Source organism: Vidua chalybeata, chromosome 1 (assembly GCF_026979565.1).
Source record: "Vidua chalybeata isolate OUT-0048 chromosome 1, bVidCha1 merged haplotype, whole genome shotgun sequence".
Lineage (NCBI taxonomy): Eukaryota > Metazoa > Chordata > Aves > Passeriformes > Viduidae > Vidua > Vidua chalybeata.
Genome location: NC_071530.1, coordinates 83,171,043 through 83,195,226, shown reverse-complemented (window position 1 = coordinate 83,195,226; position 24,184 = coordinate 83,171,043). Strand labels below are relative to the sequence as shown.

At 36.0% G+C, this 24,184-nt stretch overlaps 1 protein-coding gene across 1 annotated transcript in view; it reads right to left on the bottom strand.

Annotated features, from left to right (window-relative positions):
• Positions 1–24,184, bottom strand: part of ABCA13 (ATP binding cassette subfamily A member 13) — a 166,520-nt gene that overhangs the window by 56,869 nt on the left and 85,467 nt on the right. Inside the window, exons 36-41 of the mRNA XM_053950805.1 lie at positions 12,511–12,757; positions 11,474–11,563; positions 10,821–10,893; positions 9,128–9,246; positions 8,087–8,174; positions 1,894–2,002 (exon numbers count right to left, since the gene is read on the bottom strand). Coding sequence (XP_053806780.1) covers positions 1,894–2,002; positions 8,087–8,174; positions 9,128–9,246; positions 10,821–10,893; positions 11,474–11,563; positions 12,511–12,757 — 726 coding nt within the window. The remainder of the gene's footprint in view (positions 1–1,893; positions 2,003–8,086; positions 8,175–9,127; positions 9,247–10,820; positions 10,894–11,473; positions 11,564–12,510; positions 12,758–24,184) is intronic.

Sequence of the window (24,184 nt, the reverse complement as noted above, 5' to 3'; positions counted from 1 at the left end):
AAAAAAAAAACCAAAAATAATAGATTTCAGTCTTGGAACACAGTGTGTGGTCTTCTGACTGCTGACTTACAGGGCTGCATATAACAATTTAAATAACAAAAGCATATGAATAGTTCTTCTCTGTTAGAACAGTATCCCTAAATAAGAGAAAGTTAAACATCAAAGTGAACTGAGTTCCAGTGGCCCATACGGCGCTGGAAAACTGTTGAGGTTTTTAGAAATAAAATATACATATATATCGGTCTCCACAAACAATACACACACATACATGTGTGTACACACACACAAATATGAGTACACAAACAAATACATACAGACATCTAGGTAGGTAACTAGACCTATCTTCTCAAGATGTCTGTGACAGTTCCCCCTGCATTATGCTTCAAGAGCATGATCAGTCCATCTTCATTGCACTTCTCCAATAGATGAACAAATAAATAAAGTACTTTCTAGTTGTTAAGCTCTACTTCTGCAGGCAGCTAACATATTCTGCCACAAGATTATACAATGAACCCATATTTGTACAGATGTCAGTACTAGACTTGAAGTATTTCTTAAGCACTGTTGTTCTTGCTGTGTTTCTGTGTCACGCAATATCAAAAAACAAATCATTCTCACAATCTGTGGGATAGCTATCATTTTCTCTGAGTGTAAGCAGGACAGCAAACCCTGATTCTCTGTGATAGATATAAGAGTAAGGGTAAGCAAACATTTAAGTTCCAGAATAGGATATCTAATGGTATAGTAAAAAAGCTAACATCAGTAAGACTCATGAAGTGCAGGGAATGTTGATTAAAATTTTATTTCTATTAAAAAATCTCATTAAAATATCTGATTTCATTTTATTCAAAGTTTCTGTGTAAACATTACCTTTGACCTATTCTCATAAGTCATTTAGAAAAATGAAACCCCAGCCATCTAGAAAGCAAGTCATTACTCTTTTTCCTTGGATATGCCAGAAAGTTTTCTTAATGAATTTCTGGTTTTAGATTCTCAGGATTCCTTCACCATTTTCACTGATTTAGCCTTCTTTCTTAATTATAAAAACACTTAAAATAATTTTACCATTACAGAAAACCATCCTAAGTTTGAAAGAACTCTTTGGTCAAAAGCTCTTTTTAAATTTCCCTAAACCAAATTCCTATTTAACAGAATTTTTAAGAATCAAAGGAACTGGAATTAATAGAAGTTATCATGAACTTGTGAAGTTAATCAAGGTCAGATTTCAAACTAGATTTCCACATCCTAAAAGTTCATCTGGGTTTCTGTGTTAACATCTGAGTCTTTGGCAGCAGTCATTTTTTTAGATGTCAGTTTATAAAATTTTTACTTTTACAAATTTTTATAAAGTTCAGGATATCTGAATCAGAGAATTCACAAGCCAGGTATATTAATTACTCTTTTGTTTTGCACAATAATAAGATATAGTAGCCTTTCCTGCTCGTTGAGTAACAGGATGCTATGAAACATCACATTGCTCTGTGAATTTACAGGCTAATCTGGGTTTACCCTGGATATTTATATAAGAAGATATAGCAAAGTGGCAAAGAAGTTATAAATCCATAGTCTGTTGTGCCTTAGTCATGCCATTTAAGTAAGCCCTAGCAGCAGTTTCAGAGGGACTAATATCCCAAGCCAATTTACACTTACTTATTCCACAGGAATGCCTTTGTAAGGAACTCATATGACATGCTGAGCTTTAAATTCAAATTTTACCTTACTGTGTACTATATTCTCCACAAAAACTTTCTTTGTAATTAAAATTTTCACTTTCCAGTCCTCCAGAGAAATGGAACTCTGAAATCCTACTGTAAACTGAAAAATTTTCATACTTATAATTATTATAGTTTATTTAAAAACTACTTTCCAAAACATATGAATAAATACAATTACCATACTGTCTCCAATCCACACTAGAAGGTAGATTCAGCCACAGAATGAAGTTATTGAGTTCATTTAAGTAGGATGGCAGCGAATGGAAACCTTTTTGGTTATACCACACCTGGAAGAAAGAACGGAAATTGTCAATCAAAAATTAGTTCAATCTGCATGCTGATCTGAAAGTTCACATGCCTTTAAGAATTGCATGAAGGATATCTAATTCTTTTTTTGTGACATTTATTTATAGAAGAAAGTCAACCAGGCAGAACAGAATTGGTTGATTTGCATAAGTCTTTCAACAACATGTAGCAGTTTTCTGTTGTTGGAGCTGTAGACATATGTTCATTACTAAATTGAAATTCTCTGATTTAATGGAACACTGTGTCCCCCTTCCCTTACAGACATGTGGTTGAACAAATAGAGGGATAACAATGTGAAAATAACAACTACCTGTTTGATCAAAAATATAAAAAGATGAGTAAAACTAATGCTAAAATTGGAAGAATCATTGAAACTCCGAAGAGACTGCTTGAAATAATACCTACATATGACACACAGCATAAAGTATCTAGGACCAGAATATTCTAGAAAGAGGGGGAAAGAAAGGCTCAAGGAAGCACTGTTTACAAGGTATGAAGCTGTTCCATAGACAAAGCTCTTCACTTTGCATTATGATTCAGAATCCAGCATCAGTCGCTTGTTGAACATGGAGGAAATTGATGCAAACAAACTTTAAGGCAGACAAGACAAGCCAGTCTCTCTGAGGAACACAAGGAAACAAATCTGTTTTAACATATACTTTATCTATGCAGATTCACCCTGACTTGATAAAGTACTCTTAATCCACACTTCCACTTGCTAGAACCATTGCTGAGAGCTTCACATGTCCCCAAACCAAATATACTGAGGTTTGAGTTTCCTCTGCAGTTAGAAAGTGATTTTTATCACCCAGTATATTTAATCATAGTGCCTTTGGATCTATATTATCCATACTGAAAATGAAGTCAAATTACTATGGATGTTTATTTTCAGTCTCAGTGACACTTAAAACCATCTGATTACTATCGATTTCTCACACCATAGCACCCTTTCTTCTCCTTTTTTTTTTTTTTTTTTTTTTAACAGTTGAAAAACTCCTTACCTTTCTGTCTTTGATATTAGCTGTTTGTATTCTGCATTTTGTACATTCTAGGTAGGGCAATCCTCATTGTCTTTCTGGATTCTGAATCATAATGCAAGGTGAACAGGATTCAATATACATTTTTATTGCCTTAACACTCCTTTCCTAAAATCCCATCATTTCTAGAATTACCATCTATACAGTTACATCTTAGAATCTTCCCTAAAGATTCTCTTATCTCTCTTTTGATACTGTTCTCATTTACTTGCAGATAATTCTGCCTTTTTTTTTTTTCTGATACTATCCAAATAAACCTTACTTGGACCCTAATTCCAGACTCTGACTGTTTTTTCTGACACATTCTCCTCTATATTTCCCAGTGTAGGCTGCCTAATCTTCTGTCCTGTTTCCCTTTCTTAATCATTTTCTTCTGATTAATGCTCCTCACTACCTACTTGTTTGAATCTCCACATTTTTGTGAGGTGAGGTTTACAATACTCTGACTCCATTTTATTTTCTCACATCTATCCTAGATCATGATTCCAAGAACCACTCTGAGGTCCACCGTCATTTCTTCTCTGCCTCTCACCCTTCAATCGTCTTCACCACAAGCTCTGTTAGCCATCTTGAAAAAAATTAGCAGCTTTGACCTGCCATTATGCTTGCCTGCACTACCTTTCACATTTTCTACTCTTCTTTATGTGGTATTCACAACTGCTTGAAATCTCAATAGAATCATCGAATCATCAAGGTTGGAAGAGACCTTTAACATCATCAAATCCAACCACTAAGCCAGCACTACCACTGTAACTCCTAGAACACTAAACCACATCACCCAACATCAGATCCAAACACTTCTTAAACACCTCCAGGGATGACTGCACCAACTCTCTGGCAAAGCTATTCTAATTCCTGACTGCCCTCACAGTGATTTTTTTTTTCTGATAGCTAATCTGAATCTCACCAGTTTCAGCTCAAGACAATTTCCTCTCGTTCTCTCTGCAGACTCAGCAGAAGAGACCAGCCACCACCTCACTGCAGCCTTTTTTCAGGGAGTTGTAGAGAGGAATGAGGTCCCCCCTGAGCTTCTTGTTCTCAAGACTAAACAAACCCAGCTCCCTCAGCCATTTCTCATAAGACGTGTTCTCTAGACCCTTCACAAGCCTTGCTGCTCTTCTCTGGATATATTTCAGCATCTCACAGTGTTATTTTCAAGTGAGGTGCCCAGAACTTAACACAGTACTTGAAGTACAGTCTCACAAATGCTGAATACAAGGTGAAAATCACTGCCCTGGGCCTGCTGGCTATGCTGTTCTTGATACAGGCCAAGATGTCATTACCTGGGCGCACACTGGCTCATATTCAGCTGGTGGTCAACCAGCACCCTCAGGTTCCTTTTCTGCCGAAAAGCTCTCAAGCCACTTATCCACCAGCTTGTGTCACTGCATGGGGCTGCTGGGACACAAGTGCCACACAGCATTTCACCTTATAGAACCTCGTGCAGTTGTCCTCAGCCCAATGACTGAGTCTGTCCAACTCTCTCTGAAAAGCCTTCCTACCTTCAAGCAGATCAACACACCCATACAGCTTAGTGTCATCTGCATATTTATTGAGGGTACACTCAATCCCCACATCCAGATCATCAACCAGGATGTTACCAAAACTGAGCCCTGGGGAACACAGCTAGTGACCAGCGACCAAGAGGATGTAGCACCACAACTCTCTTGCCCAGTCATACAATCAGCTTTTTAGCCATCAAAAAGTCAGCCATCCAAGCCACAAGAAGCCAGTTTTACAAGGAGCATGCTGTAGGAGACAGTGTCAAATGCTTTACTGAAGTCTGGACAGACAACATCCACAGCCTTTCCCTCATCTGGTAAGTAGGTCACTTTGTCATAGAAGGTCAGGTTGGTCATGCAGGACCAGCCTTTCATAAATCCACATAAGCTGTGCCTGATCACCTGGATGTCTTCCATGTGCCATGTAATGGTTCTCAAATGTCTCAAACTCTATGTCCCCACATTTAAAGAAAAGAAAAAAAGAACAAACCCTAATGTCTTCCCCTCTTTGCAAAGTCATGAAATTCCTTTGTTCTTCTCCAGTTCAGTTTCCACAAATTATTTCACAAACTAGATCTCCCATTCATTAATCAACAAGAGCAGTCTTTAACGAAAGGTAGTGAAAGAAAACCTAAGACCGACGAGGAAAACTGAAAATCTTTGCACTGCAGGACCTCCTATGCAAATAGCAATCAGGGCAAAAAAACAGAAATAAGTGATCAAGGGTAACCTGTCTTTTTTGCAGCCCCATACACCCATCTCTAATTCTCTCAGTTTTTAAAAGTTTTTCACAGAATAGAAAGTTTTACATACATACATACATAATGAAACTCCACTGAAATTGTGTCTGTTGTATTGGGGAAAAGAAGGCAATTAAAAAAACAACAAAGCAAAATTTTGACAACACATCCTCATTTAATTTAGGCAGGGGAAAGGTCGCAAATATTCAGAAAGCACCTTTGAAATAAAGTAATGCAACCAATATTCAAATGAATAGCACAATAGAGCATTGTGTGTAATGATATATTTCAATATCCAACATGTTAATTGGAATTATCCTCCAATCTGCATTATGTAACTGAATCAAACTGTGAAGAAATAACCAAATGGATATTTAATTTATTATAAACAGGAAAAAGAGACATTTAAGGTTGTTCACTTCACCAGAAGGTATATTTAAGGTCTTTTTTCTAAAGACTTGTTTCTTATTCAAAATTATATAAAAAAAGGAAATGTACTAGCTCTAGCTGAAACATCTTTCATATTACTTTTGTGCCACACAGGTAATTATTTACAGAGGGCAGAAAAGAGCTGAGGAACAGAAAACTATATGCATCAATAGAACTAATTTTTACTTTATATTCTATCCATAGTTAGGAAAATTCATTCCCAAGGAAAAACACAACCCCTTATGACATCAGATTGAAGTTCTGTGAAGACGTGTTTTACATTATTACATAATCTTTTACTTGCCATTAATATTCCAGAATAAAGCTAGACTGACATTTCAGCTAACATATGGCCTATCAAGAAAAAAGGATGAGAAGGAGCAGAGAAATCCCTCAGAATTGCTGGACCAGATTCATGATTGATATTAAGCTAGAAAGATGTAAATGATTCCTCTGGACACTTATACAATTACTGTACTATAAAGCCTCAAGCCCCACCCTTTGGGATTGGAAAAATGTACTCTTCCAAATGAGATGTGAACAGTACAATTTGCCTTTTGGCAGTATTTAAAATTACCACATGTTCTTCCTATATTTCATTATGCTATAAAAAACAGCAACACTGAAGCTATTATGGAACAATTTTTTGGCCATGTTACCAAAGGAAGCCAAAGAATATACAGTCAAGAAAATACAAAAAAAAAAAAAAAAAAAAAAGAGAAGTTGTGCTTTTGCTACATAGCACTGATCATCAATGAATGGCAATAATCAATGCTTTTAATCAGCCATATTTGTCATGTCATAGATATTTGTATGCACATATACACATTCTTCATGTGCATGCATATACCATGTATGTAGTATATACAGCACAGTATGATTAGGTACAGTAAAATAGATACTAAATAAATATTTTTAATTTGAACAAGAAAAATTGTTGGCTTTTCAAGTACTGGAGAAGAATGCATAAAGATTCAGAAATTTTCTAAAATGAAGTGAATCACACAGTAATTCTCTTCAAATGCAAATTTCTTATTTTCTTTTATACCAGGCTATTTAAATGGTACATTCACTGTCTCATGAACAGACCTGAAAGGTCAAAGTAGAAGTCTGGTCATTAGTTACTGAAAGGTTAATGCAATAACTTGACATTGCATCCCTTGAAAGACATTTCCAGGAGATGCTTTAGCTAACACAGTGCCCTTTATAAATTTACTCCACTATTTACTTTGGGTCTGAAATATGAAGCTTACTTACTAAGACTACAACTATAATTTATCCCTGTCCTGATGGCAGGTGGTGTTCTATACCAAACACACTAAAAAAAAAGGACCACAGTGCAAACATGTCAAAACAAGAATCTAAAATGATTGAAGATACACAGGAAAAAATGGAAGTCAGAAAAAAAATATTGCTGAAAACTTTCAGGTTTCTCATGAAGGAATGATGGAACTGGAGTTCGAACCTATAAAATACATGGGACTAGAAGAGAGATTACAAATTATTTCCTTTCCATCCTAATCTAGAATCTGGAAAAGGCACAGCTTCCTCTTAACAAATCTTATTTGCCTCAAATACAAAAGTAGAGACCTCTCACTGATATGTATCAATACTTCTCCAAGACTGCTGTTCCTCTACTTGTAATGCATCTGCATTTGAATGGATCCCAAAAATCAAAGAAGGATTATTCTAAGCACAGCTGCAATAAAGGGCTTTTCCTTAAGGCCTTTTGGTATGCAGTGGAGAGGTACAGTATCTCCATATTGTGAAAACTTGGGATGAGACCTGGAGGCTAACAAGCACTTACCAATGAAGGCGATTTTATTTCCCTTGTAATGTTTTAGAAAGGATCTTTTGAGAAAAGAATAGTATGTTTGTTATGCAGAAGGAGTTGCTCCTGCAGGATGTCTTTACTCTTAGGGGGAGGAAGGTGAGAGAAATGAAGCAAAGTAAAGTATCCCTTGTAGGCATGAAAAAGCATCAACAGCAACCCATTACTGTGATGTTCGATGCACTTTGGCCAATTCTGACATCAGCTTTTTGCAGAATACAAACAAAAATATTATTTGGCTGACTATCTAAAAACAAGTTTTAAACTTAGATTCTAAAATGAGTTCACTGGGAGAAAAAAAAAGGTATATCATTTTACTCATTTAAAACAGTTTATCAAATACAGGAGGTTACTTCAAGAATTATGAAGAGAGTTAGACAATAAGAGATAGGGGATTTTTTCCCAGTGATTCAAGTGCAAGGATTTCATGTAGTGATTTATTATTTACTAAGTGTTGTGATGTCTGAAGCCTGAAAAAGTAATCAATACATACATACAGATGTGCACACATAAATGCAACTCTTACCTTAGCCAGAGGCTGAGATTTGGTGTTATTCAATTTTTTATCTTGAAGTTCAAATGTTTTCCTCCCTCCAAAAGACCAACCACCATATCTGATAATAGAAATGAAACAAAAAGTTATCTGCCTTAAGCTCTGCAGTTTTCTTGCAAGGGTAAAGTTGAGATAGCTTCACTAACGCTTTATTTTTCAACTGAAAGTAAAACTTCACTCCTCACAAACTCCTTCCCTGTTAAAAAGAAGGGGGACAATGTATTTTTTAATCAGGTGAATATTATTGGCTTTTTTCCAGAAAAGGTATTCCCTTAGATAAGAATTATTGCTTTCTGAAAGCTGAAATCTTTGAGCAGTAGGAAGAGTTGTGAGCAAGTGAGGTATTACTGACTTCAGAAGCATCTTGAACAGCTTTTTTTCTTCCTAAACAATTCATATGTTAGCTCAAATCTTTCATCCAAAGATGCTTACCTCTATCAAATCAGATGCCCCTTCTTTTAATATATAAGTGGCTAACACTTTCTTCTCCTCGATAAAATCATACATGGTCTAATATTTCTACTTACATTATCAGCAGTGGTTGAGTTGTAAAGTCACATAAACAAACTTCAAAATACAGCAGATAACCTTTGTTGCTGACATCACAGAATATGAAGTATTGCCAGGGGCATACCAGCCCTTTTTACTTCAAAGAAAATATTAATTGGAGCATATCCACCTCTATTTGATTGAGTCTCTGAGGAATGAAAATTATATTGTTCACCTGGTTTAGATATGCATCTCTGAGATGCTGAAATAACTCACTATGTGGAAGAAACTCCAGAATATGCTTAGAGGAGATCATGCAGCTGTTGGAGGAAGTTCTGAGATGTGACCATTGAGGGCCTTTCACATTACCTTGAATCACAGCCTAACTCTACACCTTGATAACAATCACCAAATAAAGACAACAACCCTTCATATTCTCAGTGACAAATGTCTATGCTTTGGATCAGGAAGGACTATGGGGTTTATACACAAAGGATAAGCAAAGCTTAGACATTTTAAGGTTACCTTGTTTTGTTGGAAGACCTCACTAAATACTCTTCCACAGGGAACCCTGAAAGATTATACAAAATATGTCCTTTCTTATTCTTCACATAGGGAGCAGAGGTATTGAAAGTTGGGCACATCTGAAAAAAGTATATATAAAATAAGTAAAACACTTTTAAAAGCAGTGGCACTACATTTAGCCTTATTTTTGGATTTTGATCTAGATTTTATAGCACTTCTTTTTACTTCTATTTGCCTTTCCCAGCTTTAACAGATTTTTAATAAATTATGAATATTTTTATGTTTATAAGGCAACTCAAATGATTGTGCCACCTACACATTAGAAATCCCTTTGATTTCTCTTGCAACCCTGTCAGTCAGTTTGTTTTGAAAACATCAAAACTTGTATATAAGCTTAAGAATGTTTACAGCAATGAAAAAGGCAAGACTGCTTTTTATTTGTTTTTCCTGAGAAGAAACACAAAATAAGCACCAGATAAATATGAGATAAAAGCAAAATTCTAATTAATGTTATAAGCTTCTAAAAATTTCATTGATGAGCTGAAGAGAAGAATAAAGGAAAATGTCATCTAGTGATTCTTTGGGACATTCTCACAACCACAGAAAAGCTGACAGATATTAGACTCAATTATCTCAGAAGCTTTACAAAGCACTTTATGCCAATCAAATGAAAAATTTTAATGTTTATTTGATGTCACAAACCTACAGAAAATAAAAATTCACTCTCAAAGATTGCTCTTCTATAGCTCACAGATAGTTCTGTCTCCTCTTTCAAGTGACTTCTTTCAGTTTTCATGGTTAATAGACCTCTCCCTGTGAAAGTTCCCATTTGTATTTTATTCAACCTTCTTGTACTTAAGTCTCTTTAGTATTTTAGTAGAGGCAAACTTATTCCTCATCCAGAAAAGTAAAAAATAAGTTTCCTCCTTTCATTTTTCCCAAAACTGTAATGCTATATTTCATATAGCAACTCTTATTCTAAATAATTATATCTTTATTTAAAAAAAAACCTTTTTTTTTTTTTTTAGGATATTCCCTTTTGGGGAAATACATTTGTCACCTCAAACACAGTTTCATATTTTTGTTTTTAACTCAACTCAGAGCAAGTCAGCAAGAAAAATAATTTGTTAAGAAGGTCAGAAATTACTTATGTTTTTCAAAATCAATCATTTCTTGAAGCCTGTTGTATTTTGAAATCCAAAATTCAAACCAAAAGCAAACTCCAACAATTGAATCTCATTTATGTGTAAATTCCCTGATAGGTTCTACCAGCTAGATTCACCCACCCTTCCCTTTGAAAGTAGGTAGTCGTCCAGACATTGTGGAAGTGTTGTTTTAACCTTGTTGTACATGGAGGATTTTCTTAATCAAGAGTCCTATAACATATTTAAAGTAAGTTGCATCTGCTGAAAATAGTTCAGCTGTTTCTGATCCTATTATTTCAGATCAATCTATAGTCATTTCTAGTGCACATATGTATATAAACATATATTTATCTACATACAAACAAGAAAATTGTGTATAATTTCATTGGGTGAAACAGAAGCAAGTCTCCAATCATAACGAAGTTGGACCTTTGAGGATTTATTTCCTCATCACTTTCACCAGCCTTTCAAAAACAGCAGCCAAGGAATTAGAAGTAATATACACACATACATTTTTTACATACATAAGTAAATAAAAAATTACATACCTCCTGTTCAGACACACATCTGCATGAATCCTGAGGTGACATAGATTCTGTCTGCCAGCATGAATTATTTTTTCTAATGGGAATAAACATAATAAAAATTATAACTAGGAATGAAAGAAATATGCCACTTAACAGAAGAAATCCAGAGAATAATGAGTAGATCTGGCATGCTAATGCCTTAGCATTTGATCACAGCAGCAGCTGTGTCTAGAGTGATACAAATTTTACCCACTTTTATCAAAGTTGATTTACTAAAAATATTTATATAGGCATCAAATGAGCTTCATGTCTCATACTTGCAGCAATTATTAAAGCATTGTCACCACTTCATTCCTGAATTTGGAAATCTAGAAGGCTTCCTAATAAATATTTTCTTTATTGTCTATTCATCCTTTATATGGACATCAGGCTTGATCAAAATCATCCTGAAATTAATCAGAAAGCTGCCACTGACTTTTAAGATGTATGGATCAGACCTTTAACAGTAAAGCCTACTTTGTTCTTCACCTGGATGCCAGCTCCTTTATCAGAAATGATTTGTCACTAACTCCATGCTGCCAAAAAAAGGCTAAGATAATCCATTACACAGAAAGAAAAAAAAATGAAATGTTCAATATTTGAATTAAGGAAATAGTTACATTAGTTACAATTACCCATGTTGTGAATGCATGCATCTGTGGTCCCAATCAGAGAAATATCCCAGTAGAACCTGAGAAAGTTTTCCTAGGTTACCATCTTCAGTGCTGTTCAAAGAGGGCCACAGGGGTATAAGGAGTGAAGGGAAAAGAAAAATAAAAAAAGAAAAGAAATAAAGACATGTTAATATGTCTAGCTCTATTAACCTTCAGTCTCAATGTCCTATGTATTTTCCAAGAAATTAAAGGCTGATAAAATCCATGCATAGGAAACATACCAAAATAATCTCATTTCAAAAAACTTTATGTGAACATGTAAAGAAAATTCATTACAGTTATGGCTAAACAAATCTCAACATCTACCCATAGGCATCCTTCTCCTTATAATCATGCTTTTCTAGTGGTTGGCATTGCTAAAGTGTTTTTATGCTTATAAAACAAATTTATATTATATTTATAAATTCAAAGAGCATCTTGCTATGTTCATCTGTATATTTGCACAGTAGAGAAAATTACTTATATATGTGATTAGCACTGTATATAGATTAACTTTATAGATACTGCACATTAAAAATAAATAAATAAATAATCTAGTTGGCTTCAAAGCTGAACATACAGAAATTAGGTTGAATAAGAAGAGCAGCAGGCTTTGTAAATACTGTGCAGCATTTTCAAACCCAAGAATTGTTTTGAGAAAATAACTTCCGGCCTAAGCAATTTTTTTAAATGAAGCAAAGGCTCATTCAAATATGCTTGTTCAATACACTTGTTCATTTACATATAAATGGTCATGGCTGGTATTGATTTGAGTTCAATCTTCTCCGAAGTCTTTGCCCTTTCCTCCAGAAAATCCTTCACACAAAGCTTTTCTAATTTTATCTTTCCCTTATAATAATCTATAAAAGTGTACTAAACATCTAAAAAAAATCCACATAACTATTCTAAAAAGCAACCTATCATTCTTTCTAGAATACAAGAAAGTCTTTACGATAGGAGAACTCCAAGGTAGAGGTCCCAGAACCCTGGATATTGATGATGATAGATGAGCCCTTTACCTAAAGAAGGATTCTGCATTGTCATAAAGTCTTGGCGTCAGCTTGAGAGAAGGATAATCGATAGCCAGTGGCTTCACACTAAACAAGGCCATTGCCAGTGCAACAAAGAGGATGGGCAGCAGCACATTTGACAGGCTTCCTCTCCAGTCTCGCCTTGTATGGTGAAACCTCTTCATCAGAAGAGCAACAATCTGTGTGAGAACAAGGCGGGCTCCACGCACACTTGAGGCTCCCGCAAGCGAAATATCTAAGTGAGACAAAGGGAACAACATTTTGACAAACACGAAAAACCAAACTGAACTTTCCATGTGCTATACTGTCAAATATAGAACATAAAAGTCTTTTAGCTCTAATAAATCAAACTACATAAGCCTAGCATGCTCTCCTGAGTGGAACAGTATAGCCCCATGCCACATCGCTTCCAAGTATAACCAATTAAGAAATTACCTCTTCCTGTGAGGGAAAACAGATATTTAGCTAACACATCTCTTTAGGCTCCCATGCACAGCTAATGGCTTACTGAATACTATTTTCCCTAGGTATTCCCTATGGTCCTGCACTTGGTTTGTCCTATGGTTTGTCCATTCCTTGTGCATTGCCACCTTTGTTCCTGGACAAATTACTCTGATAAACATGGCCTGTATTCACACTAATGTCTTGATCTACCTTGACCAGAATCAGCAGCAACTTTTCCACAGAAATTTCTATGGATCCTCTTCAGAGCATCACAGTTGCTAGGCACATTGATTCTCATAAAAGCATTCCATTCATTTCCCTGCTCATATGGGACTGACAAAATTTTCATATTTGTTAGTCAATTCAGTTTTCAGAGCTCATGGGCTGTCCTTCAGAGTCACATGGGAGTGTGTCCACAGCTTATTAACACCTCACAAATCAATTGGTTTCCCAATAGACTCTCCCTTAATTTTACTTTCTCACCAATCACACCAATCACTCTGCCTCCATCTGCCTCTGCCCAGTTGAATGTCCTTCAACCTCTTTCCTTCCTCACATCGTAGCAGTGTCCGACAGATTTACTACCACAGGCATTTGTACTGTAGCAAGACTGAATAGCCTGTTTATTAGAGTGCTCAAAGTCATGCTATATTTTATGAACACTTGTGATTTGCCTCTTACTACCTTTCCTTCTGCATATTGAGAACACTCTAACATTTCCATGTTCCATGTTTAAACAGTTACGTTTATGGAAGTTCTCAAGTAACCTCAAATTAATTGTCCTTAGAACAGTTTTTTTCTGAGTTAACAGAATTTTAATCCCAAACCCTTTGCATTATTCTAACAGAGTATTTATAGCCAAGAAGTGAGGCAAACAGAGAGAAAAATTAATCAGATAATAAGCCAAACTTCTGACCATGGTCGCTGAACAAACACCTCAAATTCTGCACTCATTACTCCAGGTAAATACAGGTTAATCACCCTCTGTCCCTGGGAAGGTGACACATCTAATTCTCCAGAAAATGACTCTCAGGATATGAAAAACAAGAAATGACCAGGAATAAACATGATACATTTGAACTGTGTCACCTGAGAGCTCAGCATGAATACAGGACTGGTTTGGTGAATGAAGGATGAGCAGTGTGTGCTGTTTATTTTGATTTAACAAAGCCTGTGACATGGTTTCCCACAGTCAAATGGGGTGTGGAGGACAACAAGGACCACTGGCTGGACTGACAGTCACTACCCTGTAGGCTGGGAACAGGGATCCTGGATCCAACTGAGGAGCAGCTGGTTAGTTGGGGTGTCCCTTGGGGGCAAAGATGAGCAAAGCACTGGCTAACAGTACCTTTTAACACAGACGTGTGCATACCCGCACCTGGAGGGGATCCACCCTGTCTGGAGTCACCTTTCTGTCAGGCACTGGGGACAAGTGGCAGCAGGAGCAGCTCTCTGGCAGCACTTAAGAACCCTAGTGGCATCAGGTAGCAAAATCTCTGCTCAGGGAAAGGACAAGTTACAGCAGGTGCCAGCTGGTACCTGGGAAATTCTGATATCATAAATCAGGAAGATAAATTTCACTGTGAAGAAAACAAACAAAACTCAAGACTGGCCTGGACATGGCACTAAGTAACCTGGTCTTGACCTGCTTGACTGGCATTTTCAACATTAATATTCTCTGATTTTCACAAGTTATAATTATTTATTTCAGGGGTTATTTTGGGGGGAAATTCCAGTATTTATTCCTTTAACTCTGCAACTGAATTTTATTTCGTTTGAGCAGAAATTCTCTCTGTAAGGTATTCTAATCACAACCATAGCTTGCTAATTTGACAGCTAACACAAATGGGATTTAAGGTTTTGAATCTGTGGAGAGTAAAAGTAGCTTCAGAATTCAGATTCTGATCCAGCTTTCAAGTGCCCTGATCAAGAAGGGTTACATTTTAGGCTTGGAATTTTTTGTTCTGTAAATTGGAGTAGGAGACACTCTTGTTAAGAATTTTTTTTTTTTTTTAATAAAAAAACTTCTTAGGAATGTATTAATTTCTCCATATTATCATGGTAAGACTCTCACAATACAGAAATTGAGACACTCAGAGGCAGAAAAATTTTCAAGGTATGGGTGTTTTTAGACTAAAACACACCCAGTAAGTGTGTCTTCCAGCTTAACATCCCTGAAATTGTAAAGCATAACATCTCTCATTTATCTAAGCAGCAAAATGCCAAAAAAGAAGCACAGAATTAGATATTTTCTGTAGTCCCAGACCTGTTTATAGATCATTAACAGGAGATGTGAATGAAAGAGTCTTCAAAATATTTGACCCTTTGAATCTCTGAAAGGCAACTATCACATCTACTTTCTGGGGACAGAAAGGGAAATCAGAGCTGCCATCCATTCTTTTTTCTTGACAAACAGAGCAGAGATAAATTATAACAACTTAATTCAGATTGCCAAAGGAAGGGAAATTGTCACCATGAATATAAATAATTGTTCATTTTGTCAAATATCCTAACTCTTACTCAATATTCATAAAGTCAGTGAGCCAAGACACACCCTAAGAAGATGTAATAAACCATTATAGTGGAAGTATATGTTTGACTGTTTGACTCGGGCACTTTAAAGTGATTTATCTTTTCTAAAACCTCATATGTTTACTGTTTAAAATTCTAATTGAAAATGGTGCCAAATATCTTTCTGAATTATCTTAAATTTCCATCTTTGTGACCTTGAATTCTGTCATTTCTTTGTGTTTCAGGTACAAAATAAAATTCTTGCTTATTTGTTTTGAATTTATTCTATTTGATGATACTGGATGGGCTCTTAAATCTTGCTTTAGGAGACAGGTTATAGAAGTTTTCAATCCATCTTCTGCATAAATAATCTCAACCTTTCACTCTCCTCTTATAAAAATCTTTATACTCCTAATCAACCTTGCTGCTTGTCTCAAATCTTCTTATATTGACACGATATCAGTCTCAAGATATAATGTGTTCATCTGTCTATCAGATGTGGAAACACTACTGATTTATATGATAGTATTATACATGCTTCTACTGATCAATTTGTTTTCTTTATGCATCATACCACTTCATCTGACTGCAGCCACACTGTGAAAAGTAGCGGGCATTGGGCTTTACATAATAGACTCAATACAGCTTTCAAGATTCCCAAGCTGTTAAATCACTCTTTCAACTAGAACCTAAAGAATTAATTTTTGCTCCATAAAGCTTGTAAGTAATTCACCACCTACGTCTGGTATGTATGTCAGGGTGCATAAAACCAGCATACATTTATGGGAAAACAGCTTCTGATTATCACTGAGAATCATAAAGGCTAGAAGACAAGACCAGCTGACCTCTCTGTTATGAAGTCAATTTTTATGCAAAAAGCTTATGAAAATATCCTCATTAATAATTTAGATCACAGAATTAAAAATCTGACCCAAGTGTTAGAAGCTGTCTTGCTTGACTTACAATTGCAATTATCCACCAGAAGTGCAATTATGTTCACAATTAATTTGTGTTTTCCAATTCATCCAGACTCTCCTTTGTACTACAGACAAGACTTTTGCTAGTTTCCAATACATATAGGTTAATATTAGGTACAGGGAAACAGAACAAGGCCTAAAATCCAGAAACAAAAATTATCAAAATCCTTGCCTATAGACTACTCTAGAATTGGGAGTAAAAACAATTATTGTAAAAGTCTCTAACTTGGGCTTAGATGATCCTTTTCTCCTGTATTTTTCACTTCTAGAAAACAAAGCAATTCTAACGTTTTTCATAGTGCAGAAGGAAAGATGGGCTATGCAATAGATAAACTAACAGTCAGGAGCATACATTTTCAATTCTACTTCTGTCACTTTGGCATTTAGGTAAGTCATTTAGAGGAGGCCCAGATTTTGGGAAGCTAATACCTGGAGATGCAATAGCCTGGCAAAACAGTTGAGCTAGCTCATATGAAACTGGTTGCATTCAAAGGCAGCACATATTTATTGGTTTATCAGAAGTTTTGTGCCAACAAGTAGTTCTAAGCTGAGGAAGTGAACTGATATCATTCTGCATGTCAGCACACACCATACTGGCCCAGAGGCAGTGCTAGCCCACCAATCTGTGCACAGCATTTCATTAGAAGATATAAAAATGTTCTTCCTCCTATTGCACATTTTTCTACTCATTATAAAAATTATTATTATATTGATTTTTTTTTTCTAGAAGGATGTTGAAGACAGATTTTCATGTGGGGAATGTGAATAAAAGGCACTTTGATGGTGTAAAGTATAAAGGGAATGCATCTGGTCTGTGTTTCATACAGTGACTGATTCTGGCTTATATCTCATGGAGTAATGAGTTCTCTCTATCCAAAGCTGATCAGAAAAATATTTATTTTGAGGGGAATTTCACGAGAGAAGTTCCCTTGGGGCATTTTTAGATATAAATCCTCCTATTCATCCCCTCAGGCTATTTTTAATTTTAGGCATTGTGAATATTTCTTCTAAAACGTTGATTCAAATTGTTTCCATTTTAAGAATTTCCTGTCTAAGAGTTTCTCCCTACTCCATACATATTGATTAATCCAATTAAGTAATATTTTTGAAAGGAAAACATGTAGGGTTTTAATTAAAAATTTAGCCTTACATTCTGAGTGCCAGATCCCAAAATAGGATTCTGCATAGGCCTGAAGACCTTTGAGACAGAGTAATAGAGATCTAGGCAACTGTAGAATTAACATGTTTTAAAGCCAAGGAATTGTTGTCTGCCACTCCCCAACCTTGTAAAGAACCCCCTTCAAAACTCAGATCTCCTAAGCTCTTTTCCTCAAGCCAGACAGTTGACTGGTTAGACAATTTCCTTCCTTTATCTGATATTATTCTTATTCAAGATCTGACACTCTTAATATTTTATCACACTGAGGACCACTGAAATGATAGTGTGAACAATACATCTGATTCCTATTGAAAACTCAAGAACCAATATAACCAGAAAAATGTGCTGTATACTCTCACTGAAGAAACTCCAACACCCAAATCTCACAATCTAAAAACCTGTCCCTAGAAAAACTACTAGCAAACTCATAAAGGAGCCTCTTTAAGCTCTTTATTGTTTTTTATTTCCTAGTGGTATGAACAAAAAGTTCATTTGTACACAAAAAGTTTAGGAAAAGAATGGGGCAAACTCCTTTCAAATTTATCACTGTATTTAAAAGAAATACATCCTAAAATCAGGACTAAATAGAGTAGGAATTATCTACTCCCAGCAATGTGTAAGGGGGTGAAGAACTGGTGAGATACAATTGGACTTAAATCTTAGAGTGAGAAATGCTTTGCAGTACCCTCACACTTGACATGTTGGAGAGGAGATATATCTGACTTTTACTAGGTAAATGAAAGACAGAAGTGTAAAGTGGTTTTGTGCAAAAGAAAACTTAAAACATCCAGGTGCTAGAGAGCAAAAAGCCTTCATCCATAAAATAATTTTCTTTACTCTTACTTGCTACACTGTTATTCAAGCAGTGACAGAGGTGTATCTAAGCAAGAGCATTTGATCCTGGACATCACTCTTTGCAGCTAAGATTTTCATTCAGGTTTCTCACAGGGCGGAGATGCATTGTACAAACAGGCACATAATTAAGTGGCAATGGAAAATACAGATCCAAAGAAGGACAATGAATCTGATGAAGGGCCTGGAGCACAAGTCTTATGCAAAGTGGCTGAGGGATCTGGGGTTGCTTAGCCTGCAGAAAGGAGGCTCAGCAGGGACCTTATCATTCTCTACAACTACCTGAAAGGAGGCTGTAGCCAGGTTGGTGTCAGTCTCTTCTCCCAAGAAACCAGTGACAGGACAAGAGGAGTCTTAAGCTGCACTAGGGGTGGTTTAGGTTGGACATTAGGAAGAATTTCTTCACAGAAAATGTGATGCAACATTGGAATGGGCTGCCCAATGAGGTTGTGGAGTGACTGTCCCAGAGGTGTTTAAGAAAAGACAATGCGGCACTCAGAGCCATGGTCTAGTTGATATGGTGGTGTTAAGTCATAGATTTGATCATCATGGATTTGATGATCTCAGAGGACTTTTCCTTTCTAAATGATTCTGTGATTCTGATTCTGTAAATTTATTAACCAAAACATGAGCTCCACTCTTTTTTTATTATTTTGTTGGGAGAGGAGGAACTATTAAAACAAGGAATTTTCAGCGTAAAGTTTCACATGAAATACGACTCATACAAACACTTCAAGCACCAATCTAAAATACTCTACTCCTCTTGGACCTTAACCCTACCATGGGATAGTTTTGGGATAGGTAACCAGCAGACTGGGAAATAATTAAAATTAAGACTAATTTTTGAATACTGAATAACCCAATTGCAGAGAATACATTAGGATATACAACAAGATAGCTCTCAAAATAACCTGAATAGAGTACATGACCTAGATTCTCAAGAGGTCATTACACGCAGCAAATGATTGTTCCTGTCCCCCAAACTCTCCAACTTTTGTAGAGTTTACAATGTGAACTTGGTCAGAGTCCCTACCTGAATCTACTTTTTCAACATCCAACCACCATCACATTATGCTGCTGCAAAGATCTACAAAATAGTCAGAACAGATTTTAAGTGTAAAAAAGAATACAACTTAAGGTCTTTATTTTTTTCTCCATGCATAACATAGCCTCATTCACATTATGAATATCATCCTTTAATTTCAAAATCTTGCATTTTCTCAAAGCTAGCGCATACTAGAAGTATGAACAATAGATGAAGAGATGAGGACCACTGAATGCAAAGAAAATATTTCTTCAAAATTAAACAAAGTAGATTAAAACTAAAAATCAGATTCTAGCTTTCCCTTCCTTTATATGTTCACAATCACAACTATTTATATCTAGCATTATAATTCTATTATATTAAATATGAATTTAGGTATCTGAAACGCCCATTCAAGTCAGAAAGAAGGAAAGCCAGCCTCTTTAATTAACATATAACTAATATTTACATGCCTACAGAATTGCCTGACTGTTTTAACCCTCTATTTGATGCAAGAATACTCAATCTCATATCAATGTAAAAAAAAAAAAAAAATAAGCTTTGTCATCACTCATATTAACAGAAAATCTTCTAAAAGTAAAAGTGCCACACCATTTACCATGTGTGTGGTAGTAGGCAAAAACTTTAAAACAGATGTGCATCACAACCACACTCTAAATGTAAATTTGAGGAAGCAAGAAAGTCCAAATGGCATTTAGCAAGTAAATAAAATAGTCAGAAAGACAATGATCTGAGATCTCTGCTTTTAATTTGTGCTTGCTTTATACTCTTGCCTTCCCAAACCTATTTTTCTGTTTTATCTACTCATTGCATTCAGTCTTAAAACTAGACTGCAAGCTGTCAGAGGTAGTAAGGACCTGGGTTTTTATTCTTACTATTAGTCTGTAGGGTGCCTGGAACAACAGGGCATGACTTCAATTGGGTTTCCAAGGCACCGTGGCTCATACAATAAACTATAATAGCTACCACAGCAGCTAGGAAAAAACAACACCCTTGCTGCTGCTCAAGTGTGAGCTGGTGTCAAAACACCCCGTGTTGTTTTTACTAGTGTGGAAATGGGCAGGAATGTAGCCATAGCAGAAACTTGAATGAGTGTATATTTATTTGGGAATGTAACACTTCCAGGTTATAAAAGCACCGTCATTACTTTCAATGAAGGGAATTAATTTTCTAGTGCAAAATACTCTGTTTCTTTGCCTTCTCCAGTCATAAGAACACAAACAGTACATGAGCATAAAGAAATGGGAAACAATGGTGCTCTCTTCCTATCCATCACCCTACAGACACCGTGGAGAGCCAAATACAGTGGGTACACTGACAGGCAAGTAATCAGGCGAATGGCCACCTAAGCTAGTCTGGGCCTGGTGGAAGAGGAGGACACACTGCTGAATGCACCCTTCCAATAATTCATAAATAGAAGGTTTCAACTGTTTCTACATTTGTGATGCCTAAAACAATCTCTTTTTTACATTTCCAGGGTTTTTTCCTGCTTTGCCATAATTTATATCTCTTCATCCTATTTGGGATGTTTGCCAGCTTAAACCATTCTGAAAAAGAAGTTGGAATTAAACACCAAGTATTTTTTTAGACTTGTGCAGTGAACTCTACTGTGGCCAGGGCAACTTCATCATTATGGGATGGGAATATTCTTTGGAAACAAACAAACCAACAAACAAACAAAAAGACAAATGTTCAGTCAGGTAGACAGGCTATCATGTCTTGGAAAAGAAAATTACTGCAGGTTTGAAAACTCCATGATTTTTCAGATTTTGAGTTTCTGCATGGCTAACTTGCAACATTAACAACTAGGCTAATTTCAATTTCCAGGAGATATACTATCTCCCCTGCAATGATGCACCTGCAATGAATTGCCATGTGGAAGAGGAGGCAAGTAAAGGAAGAGCTGAAAAACAAGCAGAGACTGTCTACAAAATGGAAGCCTAGTTTCACCTTCTGTTTGTACTCTTTGAAGGTACAACAGTAGAAGAGAAGCACAGACTGTCAGAATTGCAAAAAAATATCCCAATTCATTTCATAGGTATCTATATATCTATGGATATATAGATATCCACATGGCCAAGAGAAAGAATACATTTATGTATGCACAGGCAAACAACCATCAGATACATCTTGTGCACTAGAATATACCCTCTTAGTACAACAAGCAGCACGCTTACTGAGGTAGGTTCCTCTTCTTTCTAGAACTGTAAATCAATACTCAGAAAGTTGTTAGAATTTAACCCACTGATTTCAACCTGTAGACTTAAGTTACAACATTTCAAGATTGAATTTAATCCAATGCAGACAATAGGGCTACAACCCACAGTAGTTTTGCTGTGTTTGATGAAAAACTGGTGAAAGGGCAGGGCAACAATAAAATCTGAACTTTGCTGTACCACTTCCCATAACATTGTGTGTGAGACTTAATGCTAAGTATCTCAGCATTTCCAACTAGACAGATTAAATAGAGCAACAGAAGAAAGAACTATATATTCAAACCAGGTGTTCTCAAACACTTCCCAGTGGTTATTCCCAGAAAGGGACCTTTTAAATAACAACTGTCCATTGTTGTACTGCAGATGACTTCTGTCATGCAGCCACTCAGTTTGTCATGAGTGGCCTTTGAAAACACTGTGTACAGCTCTCTGGAAGAAGTCTCTTGGAATTGCTCAGAGAAAACTCAGACATTAAACAGAGGAAACAACTTCCAGCAGGGCCCAGATTTCACCATGATGGACAAGGACATTCTGACCCACTTTAACTTTCAGAATTTTTGCCAGTATTACCTTAATACAAACAAAGCACTTGGCCTAAAATAGTGCAGCTCCCATAATCAGGAATATTTTTAGAACATATCTCTACTGGAGTTATTCTATTAATAAAAAAATCATATCAAAGTTTGTGCAGGGAAACAATTCAAAACTGAAAGTTCTGCAGGAGGCATGTTTTATTCAGACCTGAATCAGGTATCTCATAAATAGTAGTATTAAACAGTTTCAAGGATCTGGATTAGCAAAAACAGCTCCATTTTTTCTAATGTCTCCAATGAATATGGTAACCTAAATAAACTGTAAAATAGACCTAGAGACACACAGAAAGAGAAAAAACTTACACGGCTAAAAATTTCTACCTATACAGAAGTCCAACACCAGATCTACTATCATGAAGGCCCCACTTATATTTCAAATTAAGAACTGGCTAGCAACGGTGTAATATACATCTTGTATCATCTTGTAACAAGTTTACCGTATGAAAAGTTGGCAAAAAAGGGCAGTCCTAAGTGCTCCACATACTTCCCTTCATACTGAAGCTACCTTACATTTGTCCCTGTAACTCCTAAACCAGTTTTTTTTTTTAGTTTTGAGGAAAACAAACAAACAAACAAAAAAAAATCCCAAACAAAAACCATGTAGTACTGCAGAATGTTGCTAGTATTGAGAAAAAAATATGTATTAATATTGCTAAAGTCTTTGTGGGCTTTTGGTGCACAAAAGGAATGTTTTAGCAACAGAGCAGAGACAACAATTTCACCAAAGGAGATACTTCTGAGACGGAAGTGGACAGGTGAAAATCTAGTTTCATGTAGAAGCATCAGCCTCAAAGTGAGTCTTACTAACACAACTAAGATGTGTAGCACAGCTTCTACATATCTCGGGTATTTCCTGAATAAATGAGGCAAGACATTAGGAGGATTTCACGAAGCCCCTTCCCTAAGCAATGTTCCCTTTCAGAATGAAAAGCAAGCACCTTACTCTTGATAAGCATTTCTTTAAAAAACTGTCATTCACATTCCTTACATAATTGAAGTTAAAGCACCTGTGTTGCTAGTTCAACATCATTAATAAAGCAAAATTGTTTTAAAATACTTGTATGCATGTGTATACATACACAAATGCTTTCTTCATCTGTAAACACAACACACAAAAAGATCTATAAAACACAAAAAGATCTATAAAACACACACTCCACTTGTAAGCTCCAGCAAGGCAAGAAACCATCAGAATTTACTTTCCATATAAAACCTAAAGACTAGCTATTAGCAACAAATACTTCCTGACACCATATGTATGACTTTGTGTTGATTATCTAAGTGAAACTTTTGTCCAGCACATAAGACTCATATTATGAGGGAGAAAAATAATAGTTTATGTAGAATATGAGGTGTGAGGAAGGCAGGTAGGGTTATACCTACCTTCATGTCTCTGAAATAGTTACTTCTAAACAGAGAAACTGATGCTTTGTGTCTACAATATTCTTCTCATAAATCAAGTTACATTTTGCAAGGTGGAGTATTGCAATAATTCCTAGGTTATTTCATGCAAATTTTACAGGGAATTGAAAGAACTGAGCTCCATTTAAAAATGGATGTTAAAATACAACTTCAAGGATATTGTAAAAATCACTGACAAACCTTTTTATTTGTAATTACAGTGAACTCAATTTGTCATTGTGGATTAAAAGATACTGTTTAAGAATAGAAGAAATCACTTGATCACCTACCAAAAGACATCAAATTCCACTCTGCTGCTCAAGTGCAGAAATCAATAACACCCTTTACTATAGCATATTTTCTGCAAAGACCCAAGTCTTGTGTCAAATGTACCAAGAGAAGAAACACGCTTCCCTTGGAAGAATAACCCCAACTGCTAATTAACTCTTGCCTGTCTTCAGATT